Source organism: Vombatus ursinus, unplaced genomic scaffold (assembly GCF_900497805.2).
Source record: "Vombatus ursinus unplaced genomic scaffold, bare-nosed wombat genome assembly UNPS02014793.1, whole genome shotgun sequence".
Classification (NCBI taxonomy): domain Eukaryota; kingdom Metazoa; phylum Chordata; class Mammalia; order Diprotodontia; family Vombatidae; genus Vombatus; species Vombatus ursinus.
Window position 1 is genome coordinate 5,311,526 of NW_020954571.1, and position 18,572 is coordinate 5,330,097.

At 41.3% G+C, this 18,572-nt stretch overlaps 1 protein-coding gene across 1 annotated transcript in view; it reads left to right on the plus strand.

Moving 5' to 3' along the window:
- SARDH (sarcosine dehydrogenase) overlaps window positions 1–18,572 on the plus strand; it is a 141,014-nt gene that overhangs the window by 83,026 nt on the left and 39,416 nt on the right. Inside the window, exon 17 of the mRNA XM_027869641.1 lies at window positions 2,076–2,169. Coding sequence (XP_027725442.1) covers window positions 2,076–2,169 — 94 coding nt within the window. The remainder of the gene's footprint in view (window positions 1–2,075; window positions 2,170–18,572) is intronic.

Here is an 18,572-nt window from a genome sequence, read left to right on the forward strand (position 1 = left end):
CTTCTTCTTCTTCTTCTTCTTCTTCTTCTTCTTCTTCTTCTTCTTCTACTTCTCCTCCTCCTCCTCCTCCTCCTCCTCCTCCACCACCACCACCACCACCACCACCACTACCACCACTACCATCATCATCATTCTGGTCAAATAAAAATGTCTGAGTAGGCATGATTTCCAGCAAGTCCTCTTTCTAGGAGCCATGCTCTAAGTTAGTAGTAAATACAGTGAATTCCTGTCATTTATGGTTTAGGTTTGACTGTGATACTTATTCCAAGTGAAATCCAAACATTAATCAGCCAAAATGCTCCAGTATTCTCTTTCATCTTGTTTTTCTGACCAATTGGAAGGTAACCCAAAAAATGAATTTAACTCTTGTCTTTGTAGTGCCTTCATCTACTTTCCTACTCTGAGGAAGTGCAATCTGGAGAGTACAATTGGAACTGCCTTTGTGGATGCAGGACTTCAGGGTTATCATTCTATAGATTTTCATTGTGTAACACTAGAAATAAGGATGGGGCAAAATTGTAGGAGACCAGCCTAAGCATCCTTTAGGAGCTACTTTTTGGATCAGATTCCTTATAATCAGCTTGTTTTCATATGACCTACCTCTTTCTCAGAAAATCTGAGCATAGCATAAATACATACATACATTAATAAACAAATAAATGAATTTAAATAAAACAAATAAATGAATTTCTATTCACTAAAGGAAGGGGCTAGATAGTTGGGGCTTTGCAGCCAATGACTTTTGCCACACTGAGGACAATCTTCTTGTCTTTACTTTTTATAATCTCCATGGTTGAATTAGACAATAGAAGGGAAGGCCTAGAAAATGGAATGGGTAGCTAGGTGGTGCAGGGGATAGAGTACTGGGATTGGAGTCAGGAAGACTCATCTTCCTGAGTTCAAAATCAGCCTCAGACACTTAACTAGCTATGTGATCCTAGGCATGTCACTTCACCCTATTTGCCTCTGCTTCTCATCTATAAAATGAGAAGAAGGAAATGGCGAACCACTCTTTGCTGAGAAAACCCCAAATGGGGTCACAAAGAGTTGGACATGATTAAAATGACTGAATAGAAAACTGAATATAAAAATATATGTAATAAATATATTATATGATGCATTGTATAATAATTATAGATTTATTTCTACTTATATATTAATATTATATGTAGAATGTAAAAATAAAAATTTGAATATAAAACAGAGGGCCCAGAATTCTAGGAGTTTCATCCTCTATGGGGGACTCATGTGAAGTTGAAGAAGGAATGTTAATGAGTGACAGGTAGAAGGTACAGCCCAATCACTGGCATCTTGAGGATCTGATGGGGATCACAGAGATGGGGATGTGTGAGAAAGAGTTTAAGTCTTTAACTGCTATCTCTGCCACTTACTACCTGGCAAGTCATTTAAACTCTCTGGGTCTCAGTTTTCTCCTTTAAAAAATGAGGGAAGTTGAACTACACAAGATCTGAAGATCCTTCCATCTCAAAATCTATTTTCTGTGGGGTAATACATAGATTTGAAAATTCCAAGGAGCTGGCTATAGCTCCTAAGGTGTGTTATACAGTCCTTTGCTATAAGAATTTGTAATCAGATGAGCAAGTCTTTGAAGAGGAACATATATTTAGGTAGCAGTAAGAATAAATAAATTCTAGAAACTCAAGAGCAAGTATGAGGGCTACTGTTGGCTTAGTGGAAGAAGAATTGGACTAGAAATTAGGAAAATTAAGTTTGGGTTCTAGTCCTGGTTCTCCCCTTAATTTGACCTTTGGCCACCTATAAGACAAAAAAGTTAAAGTAGTTGATCTCTAATGTTCTTCTAGGTCTGATGTTCCAAATTCTAAGGTTCCTTCCATAGGTCCTGTCTAGCTCCAATACTTTATATTAGCACAGCACTTAGCACAATGCCTGGCATATAGTATGTACTTGATAAATATTTATTGACTGACTGATTTGTATCCCAAAGTCCTGTTGGGTTCTAACATCCTGTATCCTAAGGTCCTTCCCAGTCCTAACATTCCTTGATTATGTCACTATTACTATACACATTAAAACTGGAGTTTTGTTCCTTACAGCCGAGCAGTCCTTCAGGAGGTACTTGAGACAGACTTGAGCAATGAGGCCTTTCCCTTTTCCACTAACAAGTTGGTGAAAGCTGCTGGGCACCTGGTATGTACCAAATGTTGTCCATCTTTCTTTCACTATACAGTTAACCCTTGCACACATCATGTACATAGCTGGCACTATTTGATTGTCTGGTGAGCATAGATTAGTTTCTCTGACTGTTTCTGTAGAAGACACCACAAGCCTGGCCCCATGGGATAGGATGGATAAAGGTCTGTTTCAATGGGCAGTGATTGTCATGGTAGCAACTAGCTATGTGGCTGGGACATGTTGTGATGGCCCTGGAATGGAGAGAATAAGGAAAACATTGCAATTTGTCTGGAAATGACCCTGTCTCTGAGCCTCTATCTTGGGGGATTGGGAGCCCTTGGTGGTAGAAAGAGAATGGAGGGGGTGGGGCAAAGGAAATATCAGGAATCTCCTTACTACCATGAACTCTACAGGAAGAGAGATTTCACCCTAAGGTTCAGACCCAAGGCCGGACAGCAGAGTGGAAAGAAGGCTGTAAGTGAGTCAGGAGACCAGGGTTGTGGTATAGTAGAAAGAACACTGCATTTTGAATCAGAGGACCTCCTATCTATATCATTAGCTAGCTGCATGACTTCAGGAAAACCGTTATACCTCTCTGAGCCTCAGTTTCCTCATCTGTAAAATGAGAAGGTCAGTCTAGATGGTCTCTAAGGTCCCTTCTAGTTTTACATCTATGTTCCTGTAATACCCTCTTAATGAGTGACCTTGAACAAAATACTTAATCTCTTTTTTTGATAATATTTTATTTTTCCCCAATTACATGCTAAAACAAATTTTAACTTTTTTAAAAAAAGTTTTGAGTTCCAAATTTTATCCCTCCCTCCCCGATATGGTAGGCAATCTGATATAGGTTATACAAGTACAATTGTATAAAATATTTCCATTACTAGTCATTCTGTACAAGAAGACTTGAACAAAAAATAGAAAGAGAAAGAAAGAAAAGAAGAAAGGAAGAAAAAGAAAGAAAGAGAAAAGTGAAAATAGTATGCTTCAGTCTGTATTCAGATAATACCAGTACTTAATCTCTTTAGTTCACATTTGCTCAACTCTCAGATAGGTATAACACCCATCCCCACCTCTTCCTCTGCCTTCCCTGGCTTTCTTCAAGATGCATTTGAAATCCTGGCTTCCTCAAGAGGCCTTTCCTGGTCCCCTAAGCTGCTAATGCCTTCTCTTCTGAGATTTCTCCCATTTACTCTCTATATGTCTTGCATGTATAGCATTGTTTGCATATATAACGTGAGTTTGTTGAGAGCAGGGACTCTGCTTTTGTTTGTTTGGGATTTGTTTGTCCTTGCCTTTCTTTGTATCCCCAGCACTTAGCACAATGCCTGGGACATAGGAAGCACTTCATAAATGCTTGCAGATTGATTGCCTGGCTACCCCACAGAAGTGTTGTGAGGATCAAGGAGATTAGTGGCTGCGAATACTTTTTTTAAGAGCAGAAAACATTGTAGAAATGGGAAAGAGTAGGAAATTTCTAAATTTCTGGCCTCACACCAGAAACCCACACCACGTTTTACTCCAAATGACTTCTCTTTTTAAAAAAGGGCTGGAAATTCCTTCCTGAGCCAGACTGACTTTGTATGTGCCGGGCCTAATAAGAGGCTGATAGGCAGCTGGGTAATGACTTAATCTCAAGCTGGTCCCTCTGCCCTTTGAAGAAACAGCTCATTTTTTTATGGAGATTTCCCCACCAGCTTTTCCCCTCAAGGAAATAGAGTGAGGAAAGGACAAGAGGTTACAGGTTCACTCCTTTGGAGGATCCCCATTTGGATCCCAACAGAGACACCATCTTGTCCCCACTCTCCTCCGAGTATACACAAATGGTGCCAGGACAGGATGCCGGGGGCTCCGCATTGTCTAGAGCACAGGAATGAATTTTTATGTACCAGGCGTGGAATCAGGAAAACTGAGCTCTTGTCCTGATTTGGGTACTTTTCATGATCTTATGAGTCATCCAAAAGTCTTATCCATTCTCTTAGCCTCAATGTCTTTCTCCACACAGTGGGACAAGTAACTTTTAACATGCCTACCTCATGGATTTATAATGAAAATCCCACTAAGAGTCTTTTTTTCTTTTCTTAAAAATAATAATTCCTGAATAAAAATAATAGTTGACATTTATACAGTGTTGTAAGATTTGTGATTACTCACAGTTAAATAGAAACCAAGCTCTTGGTTGTCTCTCAGTGGACAAAACACCCAGTAGAATTATTTATGTTGCATTCTAGGCTTGAGGACAGGGGACTGGGGTTCTAGTTCTAGATTTATCCCCAATATGCTGTGATTTAGGGCTGATCACTTCTCATCTCTGTTTCAGTTTTTTCATCTACTAAAAGAGGATTGTAATGCTTGTCCTACCTAGCTCACATGTATGTTATATGGCTCAAGTAAGGTCATAGACAGGAAAATACTTTGAAAAGTTTAAAAAACACTTGTATTAATTTATCTACATATGTATATGGGTAAAGGGGGTCGTCTTCATCCCTGACCCCCACGTAAAGTCTAAGAGGAAGCCTAACCAGAATCCCCATGTGTTGGGTTGAACGGAAGAGAGAGCACTGGAGGGCAGTCACTTTTTTTAAGGTCTACTGAGTGGTCACTCATGCTGGCTCAGTGGACAATCCTCTTTGAGTCAGCTCCCTCTCCCAGCTGCTGTCAAGGGCACTAAGAAAATGCTCGGTTATTTCAAAGTCTTTCAGCACTGACCAAGTGTCCCAAGAAGTAGACCAGGTTGCTCAGCTCAGATCCATCCCTGCCTTGGTGGGTTGTTCTCTAACTGGAGCAGATTCTGGGGAGGGAGTATGGAGCAGGGAAAGTTGGTGGATGACTTCCGTTTCACATGTATGCTTCAATCCTTAAGCATCTGTTATTTCATCAGTATGGGTTGTCTCCCCACTAAGGTAGACCACAACCCCTCTCTCCCTTATTAGATAGTCTTCATGGATTGCAATAACTAAAAGTTTCATCACTCTTCTTTCTGCTATTCTTCTGATCATAAGCCCCTCCAAACTTAGCTGGCTTGGTCCTTGGATGGCAGACCTACGGTCTGTCACTAGGTTTCTATCCTCAAAGACTTTCCAGCTTGGTATGAACTTCCAGAACTCCCCCACCCCACCCCATCCCACTCAGCTGGCCAAGCCCACTAGGACTCATTTTCTTTAGTCACACCACAATGAGAAAACAGAGGACGTTATTAGATAATGTACATGTCAGAACAGTAACTAGGGCAGGGTGATAGGGCTATAACCCAGAGATCTAAAATTTAAAATATTTTGATGGTATAGTTCTTCAACCGTGTAGAAACAACTTAGCATTTAGGTAACAAGGAGAATTAATTAAAATATAAAGTTACCAAAGGGTGTACTTCCACCCATCCCATTCCCCCCACAACCCCCCCTCCCCCACCCCCCATTCACTCTCACTCCAGCTCTTGAACACACACACTTGGGACCATACCACGTGAGCTCCTCCGTAGTCCAGCTCTGACTGGCTTTCACCCTCACCCCTCATCCTTGGGTCTCTTCCTCTCTCCCCCTAATTACAAATTCAATTTGAAGGCATGTTTTCTGCCTCTTGTCCCAGAGGCAGAAATTGTTAGTTATGGTTTCAATATGCATTTATAGCTGAAAATAAAAATCATGTATTTGGAGGTAGGGGGTGTGTATGTATAAATGGGTGAAGGGGTGGGTGGTAGAATGCAGGGTGAACCAGCCTACTGATGCTCCCTGCTGTGTTCACAGGTGTGTTACAGATTGGGAAACATTGTTTGGAGCCCAGTGTGGGAAAACTTGGCCTAAAGATTAGGCCTTGAGGTTTTGGGAGGAAGGGGACTGTATCAGTGTAACAAATAAACAATGTTGAGAGAAGCATGGAGAGAAGGGCTGCTTTCTTTTCCTTGGAGTCCAAGAATTCCTTCAGAATTCCACTCTCCCCTTTGTTCCCTGGAGGCAGGGTTTGGGGACAAGAGGGTGTTGTTGTCTGAGTCTTATTTATTTCCTGCCTCCCTGGTGCATTCAAGGGCACCTCCTAGAGCAGATAAGCTCAGCATTCCCTGGGGGTGATCACCCTAAAACCACAACCCCTTCTCTGGACCAAAGCTACATTCCAGCCTCCCATTCAGGGGCAGGTCAACTTTCTGGCCCCTAGTAAGGGGTAGACGCAGCTTTGTCTGGGACGGTGGATGTGCCTGTTTTCCTAAACCTTTCTAGAGGCAGGACTTTTGGAAGAACATGTGTGTGTGTGTGTGTGTGTGTGTGAGTGTGTGTGTGTGTGTGTGTGTGTGTGTGTGTGTTTTCCCTCTATCTCACCTTGGGTTTATTCCAAACTTGGGGGAGAGATGTGGGACAAACACAAAGAAACACAGAGAGAGGCAGTATGTAGAGACAGATGAAGAGAGACAGACAGTCACAGAGAGACAAAGTCCAAGACAGACAGACACACTCTGAGATAGACAGATGGACATACAGGACCAAGTGTGGAAGGAGTCAGGGGTCCTCCTTAACTACTCCTCATCCCACCTCCTTCCCCAACAAAAAATAAATCCCATAAAGAGTAGTTTTACTCTTATAGATGGCAGCTGCTTATGTTGCTCTCAGACGCCCCTGATTCAGCTGCCTCCCCACCCTACCAAGAACTCTTTCTGCCCCCTCATTTCAGCCCACACCATCAACGCCTGCTGGCTGACTCCCTGGGCCTGGCAGAGAGAACTGCGTGCGTGGCCTAGGTCTGTGGCCCAGCCCCTTCACCTGCAGTGAGGCCGCAGTGGGAGCTGGGGACCCGGGCCAGTTCTCAGGGCTGAGTGGGACCTTGGGAGTGGGACCAAGATGAATCTGTCTCGTTAGCAAGCTGCCTGTCTGAAAGCAGCAGGCTCTGCGAGCACACGTGCAGTTTGCTCTCATCACAAAAAGATTTCTCTTCAGTAGACAAGCTTTTGCTTTTAATTCAGTAGCATTTTTATAGTTACCTAATCAAGTTGCGTCAGGGGGTTTATAATTGTATATATGCGGTATGTACAGATATGATTCATTTTAAAGAAACCTGGTACCCTTAAACCAAGATTTCAAAATAAACAAACAAAGGAATTCTTCACTTGGCAAAAGGATTTTTACCATGGTTTGGTGGAAGGACCCCTGGGACTGGGAATTGGGACACTAGAGTTCTGATTCTGGCTCTAACACTGATTTTCTGTACGAACTAAGTGAGTTATTTAACCACACAGCGCCTCAGTTTCCTCACCTGAAAGAGAGAGGAAAGAAGCAAACAAGCATTAAGTACCTACTATGTGCCAGGCACTGTGCTAAGCATTTTGCAAATATCTCATTTGATCTTCACAACTCTGGGAGGCAGGTGCTACTATCATCTTCATTTTACAGTTGAGGAAACAGAAGCAGGCAGTCATTGTGACTTGCCCAGGGTCTCACAGCTGGAAAGTGCCTGAGGCCAGCTTTGAATTCAAATCTATCTAACTCCAGGCCCAGCACTCCATCCTCTTCATCACCTACCTGCTTCTATCAGAGTTTGATTTGATGGTTTCTGAGGTCCCATGAGCCCCTAAATCTATGATCCTAAAATCTTAAGACTTCCCTGAGCCTCAGTTTCCTCAACTATAAAAATGAATTACCCTACTATGTTCAAGAAAGCATGGCAGAAATAGTAATAATAATAACAATAATAATAATAATAATAACAGAAAGATCTGCTTTAGGAAGAAAAGGAGAGAAAGGTTGTTCTTTCCCCTTGCTTCTATAGAGGAACTAGGCAGATTAAAACCAGGCCACTGACGATAACTCACTGGCAGCCTTTCTGGTATGAGAGCAATTGTGTTAAATACAGACTGTCATGTTCTCTTGAAGATGAACTTGTTTGGGTTGGGAAAAACCAGGTGGTGTGTTTGATCACCGAGTGAGCTTGACAATCACAGGCCCGTCGTCTGGCAGCAGACTGTGGGGAAGCTGGTGAGGTCCAGGAGGGGAACATACCATGCTTTGAAGGCTCAATTTGTGGAGCTAACTGAGCCTGTGTGGAGCCACTGAGACATTGCCCACTCTGGCTTTGAGGGACTCCCAGCCACTGCCTATTTGCTTTTTCATGAGGAATCACACAGAGAGAGCCCCAAATGTCAAACATAGACTGTTGGAATGTTAGAGCTGGAAAGGATAGAACCCAGTCCAGTTCCTTCCTTTTACAGATGGAGAAACTATGGCCCCTGTTAGGGAAATGACTTGAGCAAGGTTACACAGAGTTAGTAGCTAACATATATATATATGTATGTATGTATGTATGTATATATGTATAGCATTTTGCAAACCTTAAAATGCTATATAAATGGTAGCTTGCAGTAGCAGGAAAGTTGAACTACACCCCACTTTCCTGAATTCTGGACCAATGGTCTCATCACTATATGTTGAAATGTAATGTGATAAAGCACTTTGCAATTCTTAGAGCACAATATAAATTTAATCTTATTGTCATTATTCATATATTCTGAGACTTGGTGCATGAGGCTAGCCTCAAAGCCAGGAATGCCTAGGTTCAAGTTTGACACATATTGGTTGTGGGACCCTGGACAAGTCACTTAATCTCACTGAGCCTCAATTTCCTCTTCTGTAAAATAAAGGGCAATACTAGTTTGGCAGCTAGGTGGTGCAGTAAGGCCTAAGTTTGAATCCTGCCTCAGATGCCAGTTCTGTGAGTCACTTGATCTTTCAAAGTCTCGTTTCCTCATCTGTAAAATGGGGATAATAATCCTACCTAACTCATAGGGTTGTCATGAGGATTAACTGAAATGATGTTTATAAAGTACTTTGCAAATTACTGATTCTTATTACAGTATAATTTGGAGGGCGGAGGTTGAGAACTGACCAGCATCCTAGGATTTGTAGCTTAGCCCTCAGAATTATAAATTTCAACATGCCAGTCAGTTCTCAACCTCTTCCCCCCATTATGTTAGTCCGCATGAATGGTGGCATGGTAAAACATAGAGACAACTGGCCTTGAAGTCAAGAAAACTTGGGTTCAAGTCTTGTCAATGATCCATACAGGCTTTGAGACCCTGGGCAAATCACTTAACTTCTCAGTGCTCTAGGTAACTCCTCCAACACTATAAATGACAGAGAAGGTTCTGACCTGTGGAGTTTTCTCACCTGGAGGTTCCCTATACAAAAAAAAAACATCACAGATTCAGCCCCTATCATTAACATCATCATTTTAATCTTTTCTACCCATTCTCCTCAAAGTCTATGATCAATGAAGTCTTGATCTTCCCGTAATACAGCTAATGGCAGTCTACCATCTTAGAAGAAGGGAAGCAGGGAGCCTATAGAGAGAATATTCTGACCCATTCATGTATTTGACTTTAGAACCAGAGGAGGCACTAGCCGAAGCCCTAGGTCCAGATACTTGGAGTTAATGGACCAAATTCAACAAAGTGTGTCATCGTGTGTGAGGTACTGTGCTAAGCCCAGTAGACACAAGTATAAAAATGATTGCATTTCTGCCCTCCAGAAGCTTACACTCCAAAGGGGGTGATATGACAAACTTATACTCAAGGATGATATGATATTCCAAGTGTGATTCCACATCCAGTGCCGTGGGTCATACAGACCCTGGGGGTTCAGATAAGTGGCTACTTTACTACCCTCTGGTAGAAGTAGCCCAAAAGGAGGTTCCTAGGGTGGGGCTCAGAAGCTCTCTATTCACCTCATAGGACAGTCCTTAAATTGTCCTTGATCAAAGGGCCCACAGTTGGATTTCTGGTCAATCCATTTGAGTACAAAGTTAACTCAAACTGCTCCCATGTGTTCCACAGTGTCCTGGCTCACAATTGCTCTGGCTGATGGTATGGTGGCTGCCCCAGTCTTCTAGTGCACAACATATCAGGTAGAAGGTACAAAGGGGAGATTGAGGCAAAGTGGTCTAAGAAAAATGGAGGAGGAAGAGATCATTTTTTTTTGACCAGGCATAATAAGAGAAGGCTTCATAGGGAAGGCAATAAACAGCCTTGGACTGCAACAAGAAAATATGAAGAGGGATTGTATCACAGGCACCCTCAGGCAGGAAAGGACGGGGTAGAAGCAACTAGCAGTCCAGTCATACCAAAGAGTTTTTATTTGATCCTATACGCAATAGAGAGCCATAGAGGTTTTTTGAGTACTTTGACTTAGAAATTATCCTTTGATATTTTGATTAGAAATTAATGATGACGTTCAAAAGTTACCCATCATTGGGAGTTTTCGGTCTAATTTCAGGCCATTTATCAATAATGCAACCCATGAGGTTTTGGGGATTTAAGACTTGTCTAACCTATTTCACAGGACCACAGAATTTTAGATCTGGTGTTGAAAGGGAACTCAGAGTTCATCTAGTCCTGCCCTTTTATTGTACAGATGAGGAAACTGAGGCCTATCATGGTTGAGTGACTTGCCCCATGTTGTAAAGTAGCAGTTCTAGGACTTGAATCCTGGTCTTCTGACCCCGAAATCTAGCATTCTTTCTGTAGAAGCATAGGTTTTCATGTGTAAAAGCCTGGGTCTCTGTCTCTATTTATCCTTCACTCTATCTTTTTTTAACCTTCTTTGTGTCATAGACTCCTTTGGCAGTCTGGTAAAGCCTATGGGCAGCTTCTCAGAATAATTTTTTAAATAATAATAAAGATAAACATTTATATTATGCTTTAAAATTTGCAAAGTGCTGCAATATGTCATTTCATTTTAGATGCATAAAGTAAAATCCCTAAGGAAACCAATTATATTAAAAGAGTTATTAAAAAATTTTTTAGAGCAAATTCACCGACAGAACCCTTGCTCTAGACATTCTCTCCAGCCATTACTTGGAGAATTGTAAAAGTTGTTGTTTTGCTTCTTCTATACCCTGTCTCTAGAAAGGTGTCTTACCCAGGCGGAGAGAGAGGGGCATAGTTTGGTGAACCTAAGGCAGTGAGTGGATGATGAATGAGCAGTGATTTGGGAGGCAGAGAAAGGTGAAAATAATTTCAAAGTATACAACAGATCTGAGCAAATTTCCTCCTCCTTGATCTGGAATTTTTCGTTGGTGTGGTGATATTAGCTGGCTAATGGGAGATCTTTTCCAGCGTAATTGGGAAAGGGCGGCAGACAGAAGGTCCTCGGGATTTGGTTGTTCTGTTGAAGGTAGGCCTCTGCCCACACCATTTCTTTTCTCCATGCAGAAAGAGCTCAGCAGTCTTCTAGCCTCCGGACAATGAGCACAGCATGTCCTTGGTCACAGAGTGTAGTTGTCAAGTCTCTGGGGATTCCCTGCAGACCACAAATGGGAGCTTGTCCCTTTGGACTATGTCATCCTCCTCTTTGGTTTTCTCCTATCTAGAAGAGGAAGAAGTCATGAGGGGATGGGGAGGGGGTGAGGTAAGAAAGACAAGGATCTCTGCAGCTGGTAAGGAGGCCTATGGAAAATCTCAAGAAATTACCAAGAGAGAGGAAGAAGCATGTGACTTGGAAACCCAAGGACCCAAGGCTGACGTCTAGCTGTTCCTTTCACTCACTGTGTGACCCTAGATAAGTCAGTTTCTTCATTTTTAAAATAGAGATGATCAAACTCACATTCTCCACCTTACGAGAAAAGCTCTTCATAAACTTTAATATGCCGTAGAAGAGTATGTTATGAGCCATAAGTACTATAATAAAATAGGTCTTCCTGAGAACTAATAATAGCTCACATTTATATTGCACTTCGAGCTTTGCAAAGTGCTTCACAAATGTTGTTGTATTTGATACAACAACCCAAGGGGGTAGGCTCTATTCTTTTTATTTTTTATTTTTTATTCTTAGGCAACTTGCCCAGGGTCACACAGCTAGTAAGTGTCAAATGTTTGGTCTGAGGCTGGATTTGAATTCAGGTCCTCCTGACTTCAGGACCGGTGCTCTATCCACTGCACCACCTAACTGTCCCAGTAGGTGCTATTCTTACCCTCATTTTACAAATGAGGAAACTAAGGCAGACAGCAATTAAGTGACTTGTCTAGGATTAGATACTAGTAAGTGTCTGAATCCAGATTTGAACTCTGGTCTTCCCGACTCTAAGTCATATTTATTCTTTAAACATATTTAAAAACCCTATTCTGTATTAGGTGCTAGGTTTACAAAGATATATATATATATATATATATATATATATACACACATGCATACACATATATGCTTGTGTTTATAGTTATCTATATCTATCTCTAACTGGATCTAGATACTACTGGCATAAGGTCTGACGTTTTTGCATATATATGTGTATGTATATATACATGTCTATAGGTTTTTGTATGTGTATATATGTATACATATAAAAAAACCAAAGCCCCAGTTCTCAAGGAGGGACAGAGGGAAACAGAGACACAGACACAGAGACCCAGACAAAAACAGAGACAGAGAAAGAGTGTTTGTATACGTATATCCCTCTGGCCTCTAAGATAAAATACAAATTCCTTAGCCTGGCCCTCCACATTCTGCTTCTACCCTTTCTTTCTTTCTTTCTTTCAAGAAATTTTTATTGATATCTTTTGTTTGTACATCCCCTAAATTTCTCCCAGTATCTCTTCTTCTTCGCCTTTCTAGAGAGTCATTTCACATAACAAAGAACATTTTTAAAGAAAAGAAAAAGAGAAAGAAGATTTTAAAAACCAGCAAAATTGATCAACATATCAAAAAAAGTCTGGAAATAGATGCAATGTTCTACACCTGTGGGCCTCCCGCCTCTTCTCTTCTTGCTTCTTTAGGACCATGCTGTTCTTTGCACTTCTTCAGCATTCACTGGGAATTGCTCTGTAGCTTTCTTCCTTTTATTTACATCATTGTAGTCACTGTGTATATTTTTTTCTTGGCCCTGCTCACTTCACGCAGCATCAGTTCACATAAATCTACTTTTCTAACCTTATTTCACTTTATTCCCTCGTCTGCCTTCTATATTCTAACCAAACTGGACTATTTGCTGTTCCTCAAACTGACTGGTCACTTCCTACCTTTGTGTACTGACACAGTACATCTCTCCCCCCACACCCCATAGGCCTGGATTGGACTCATCTCTTATCTCTGCCTTTCAGATTCTTTATGTTTGGAACCATAGAATTTATTGGAAGCAACCTTCAAGGTCATTCTGTCCCTTATCAAGAATCCCTATATACACCATCCCTGATGTTCCAGCCCCTGATTAAAGACTTTGAGTTACTGGAAATCCAACACTTTACCTTCCTGGGCAGCTTTTCTCACTACTGAGCAGTGCTAGTTGTTAAGAAATGACTGGTCCCCTTTCTGCGAATGACTTCCTTGATTCCCCTAAGCTGTTAGTGAATATAACATCCAATAGAATGAGAGCTAGGAGGAACCTCAGAAGTCACTTAGTACAGCTTCCTATGTTCAAATGAGGTAACTGAGACTCCACAGAGGTTACATGACTTGCTCAAGGTCATAAAAGTGGAAAGTGACCCAATCAAGGTCTGAACTCAGGTCTTTGGATATCAAATCCAGCATTTTTTGCATCATCTCATGACAGAATACTAGGTCTGATCTGTCTCTTGGTTCTTTTTACACCATACTTTGCATACATTCTTCTATGTACTTGTTATATTCCACCCCATCCTAATACATAGAATGTAAACACTCATAGAATGTAAACTGCTTAAAAGAAGGAGCTGTTTCACTTTTGGCCTTAGTGACTTACACATAGTAGGCACTCAACAAAAGTGGGGATCACTGAGTGACCCTGCATGAATCATTTTCTTGTCAGTCAAATGGAGAATAATAACACATATTCTGCGTACATCTCAAGAGAGAAATCACAAATTTATATAGTGTTTTATATAGTAAGAAGCATCATACAAACTTAAGATGGTATCATTAATAAAACACCTGGATGCTTCCACTGAGGCATGGTAGGCCAGTTTGGGTTTTCACCTGGGTTCTAATATTTTATGCTGAGCTAGAAGTGTTTCTCCTAGAGCTAGAAGTGCTTTTTAAAAAATGTACCATTGGGAGCAGAACTCTGAATAATGGGGTCAAAACAAAACAAAACAGAAAAACAAGGAGGATTCTGGAACGATGCTACCTCTGCCTCATGGCAGAAAGGTGGAATACTCTGAGGACAGACTCTTGTATGTCTGTCATCAAATGTATAATTATTTTTCTTTGTCCTAAAGAAGACAAGTTAACAGATCTTGTTGACTTATCATGAGGAAGAGTTCAAGCTTAAGGGATGATTGTTGAAATGACCATGATGTAAAAATAAAAGGCTTCAATAAAATAAACATTCAATAATTCAATAAAATACATATATATATATATATATATTTTTTTTTTTTGAAAAGGAGAGGAAAGGAAAATGTGTTAGTGGCTCTGGACTACTGAGAGTATGGAAATGGAGTATGGTGGAGAATAATACTGATCACTTGTGTAGACATCCTAGGCAGAAAGGATGCTCTTGGAAAAAAACACCAGAGACAGACAGAGAATAGGTTTACAAATAGCAAGTTAAACTCACTTTTCAGTTACCTAGATTATGAAATGAAAATAGCTCCAGTGTGAAAGACTCAGTTTATATGTCTTAAAAATATGCTGGGTGTGTATGTTTAATAAGCTGGGTTTCCCAGACAGGCTGGCCATAGTCTCTGTCTCTCCTCCCTTCACCTCCTGCCTCCTCTTATTAACTTTTACCTAGCCCTCATTCTGTTATGGACACTCTCTGATAGAGCTGGCAAGGAGGAGAGTGAGGGACCTCTCTCCAACTGCCAGCAAGAGTTGATAATTAAACTTGTCTGACAAGAAAGTTATAGTCTGAAAGCAGCCTGTGAGCAAGACAGATGCCTTTGCCATCTGATTAAAAAGCCAAAAAGCTTTCAGAAGACGTGTGTTTAATGTAATTAAGAGCTAAGTGGCCAATCCTCCAGCTGTCACTGACGTTCTCACATTCTTGGTGAGTACAGAGTCCTGGAGGGGAGCCCATTGGATGCGTATTCCAGTTCTATCTGCCCATCTTCTCCCCAGGCAGACCCTCCCTGTTATCTGGGCATTGCTCAACCACCTAAGCCCAGCTGGATGGCCACTGTCCAGGGAGAGCTGAAATGTGGAGAGATGTCCTGTTTTCTTCTCTCCTCTTCCTCTCTGCCGCCTTAGCAAGCAGCATGGTGATAAAGATGAGAAGTTAAGCCCATGAGTACTTTTTAAAAGTTTGTTTATTCAACACTGACCAACTATTTTGGGAGAAGCCTCATGATGGGCTCTGTGGAGCCTATGCAAAGAAGGACAGGACATGGCCCCTTCCCTCAAAGAGCTTATAATCTACCAGGGTAGATTAAATAAAACCATTAATAACAAATAATATTCATAGTGTCATAGATTTAGAGCCAGAGGGGACCTTAGAAGACATCTAATCCAACCCTTTCAGTTTACAGATGAGGAAACTGAGCAACCCCCAAAGTTAAGTGACTTGCCTAAGGTTACACAGTTTGCAAGTGACAGAGGCAGAACCCAGATTCTGTTACCAAAGCCAACCTTCTTTCCACTACATAGTGCTACATTAAAATAGACAAATAAGGCAGGATAGGACAAATGTCATAAAAGAAGTAAAAATGAAATTCTACAAAGGTTTAGAGGATAGGGAGATACAGATGGAAGAATAGATGAAATAGCTGGACTACAAGATCTCTAATATTCCTTTCAGTTTTTAATCTATGGTCCTACATCATGCTCCTAGAGAGAAGTATTGTTGTTATGGTGGTGGTGGTATGTGGTTTGTGTATGTGTTGCATTTAGCATGGAGTAGTGAGATGAGTCCTGGATGTGCACTTTAATTTGACATTCATTATCTTTGTGACCTTTGGGAAGTCATTTCTCCTCTATGGGCCTCAGTTTCCTCATCTGTAAAGCAAGGGGGCTGTACTGTGTGTGGTTTGTCCTTCATTCTTGAAGAGGACCGTGACATCAGAGAGATGATGACATGACTTGCATTTGAATTGGATTTGAGTGAAGGAGGACTGTGCAAAGTCACCAGCCTCACTCTCTCCTCCAGAGCCATCTGGGTCCAGCGGCCAGATATAGATCAGGATGACTGGGGATGGCCCAAGATGCAGTGGGAGACCTTGGCCTTTTTAAGCTAATGTCTGTCCAAGTTCTCACTTCGAGAGAGGCAACACCCATTTACTGAATGGGCCTGTTTAAGAAGTGAGTCAAGGGATGGCCCCTTTAATGAAAAAAAAAAAATCAAACTTAGAGGGGAAGACCCTCAGGGTTGCTGGCCAAAAGAGAAACAATTACTATTTACATTCACTCTAAGCCAGGAGGCCCCCAAAAATAACCATTAAGAGGTGTTTGGGCAGGGACTTATTGTTGTCCAATCAATGAGAGCCAGAGTCAATTGGGTATAAGGCATGGTCTTTAAGAAAGAAATCTAGCCGATAAATCCCAAGATGACAAGCCATCGAAATCTACCTTTTAGACATCAAAATATGCCTTCCTTTGGGCAAAACATTTGGAGTGTCTGGGGAGGAGATGATGTTTGATCCACACCTTGAAGAATGTGGAATTTTTTCACAAAGAGAAGGTGATATTCCAAGCAAAAGGGAAATCAGGAACGAGGCATACTTCCCTGGGTAGGCCTCTAGTAGACTGTAAGGTCCTGGATGGAAGGACTTTTTGTCCTGACATAGTGCCTTACATAGCATAAGCACTAAATAAATGTTTGTTGAATTGAAGTGAGAAATCACAATCCATGTTCAGGAAACAGTGAGTAACTTTAGCTTGTTTTGAGGCAGGATAGGCTAGGAAAATGGGCAGTGGATAGTGCTGGACCTGGAGGCAGGAAGACTCAAATCCAGCCTCAGATATTTACTAGCTGTGTGACCCTGGGCAAGTCACTTAACCCTATTTACCTCAGTTCCTCATCTGTAAAATGAGCTGGAGAAAGAAATGGTAAACCACTCCAATATCTTTGCCAAGAAATCCCCTAATGAAGTCATGAAGAGTTAGATGCTACTGAAAAATGACTCAACAACAACAACAAAAAGGCCGAGAAAAGTTTGAATTTTATTCATTGGGTAGTGAGGATCCATTGAAGGATTTTGAAGAAAGGAGAAACGTGGTTAGAGATGAGTTATAGGAAGATTCTATGGAATGCTTGAGGTTTAAGTTTCCCCATCTGTAAAATGAAGGGTTGTGCAAGATGTCTTTTGTCTCTTTCATTCCCCAGATTCTAGGTTCCCTTCATGCTCCAGCATTCTTTGTTCCAAGGCCCCTTCTAGCTGTGCTCTTCAATGACTCCAGCTGAAGTCTGGACTATGCCCTAATTAGACACAAACATGCTAGGTAGGTGCAAACATGATTCTGAGCTCTAGGTGCTTGTATTTAGGGACAAGTGCTTAGCTTTCCTTTTTCTCTAAGCACAGCACCAAGCTCATAGTAGGTACTCAATAAATATTTGTTGAATTAATGGAAAAAGAAAAATGGTATAATTACATCTAGCCCAGAAACCTGTTTCCATGCTCTGCTTAGAATAGAATTCTCAGGATTACTCATTGTCAACAGAAGATACCATCTCCTTCCTATATTGTTATAAAGGCAGAGGAATGGGCCAGATGGTTTCCACAGGAGCCTTCTAACTTTGGGATTCTTGGCATCCTATCTCCATGTTCAGTGGTTCCAGGGAAGGGACATCACCTCTCTTCTGAGCCTTCTGAAAAGGCAATGGAATATAGTGGGAAGAGTCAGAAGATCAGGGTATCCCCCTGGCTATGCAACTGCTACTACCACTACTAGCTGACAGATAGATAGATAGATAGATAGATAGATAGATAGATAGCCCTAGGCTTACAAAGTGTTTCACGATATATGTTACTAGTTATGTGACCTTGAATGAGCTAACCAACCTCTCTGTGCATTTGTACAATAAGGTCAGAACAGATGATTTCTAAAGTCCTGTTTAGCTTATTATATTTCTTTTACTACAAAAATAACTTTTACTATAATTCTTTGTTGACCTTCTCCAACCCAGACACCCTGAATCCCTGGAGAATTCACTAGACCAGTGGCTTGCAGATAAAATTCTGTGCTGTCTAAAAAATGTGTTGACAATGCATCCCTCAACACTAGAGACTTTTAGTGCAGGAGTGGGAGCACTGTGCCAAGAATTTGCAGGAGATCAATTGGATTTTTACCAACCAGATGTGCAAGATAGATAGATATGTGTGTGTTTTATATATTGACTTTATGTCAAGCATCTGCAATTCAGTCAATGTGGTTCTCCCCGTCACCTATGCAGATCATGACCCTGCCTTGAGTTGATAGACAGTTTTGGACAGTTGTTGTGATTAAAAATTCACCACCCAACATGATAATGAACTTCTCTGAACTGAGCTGGGCTGATGCTCAGATAAAAGCTGTGTAGTTCATTTCCATACCCAT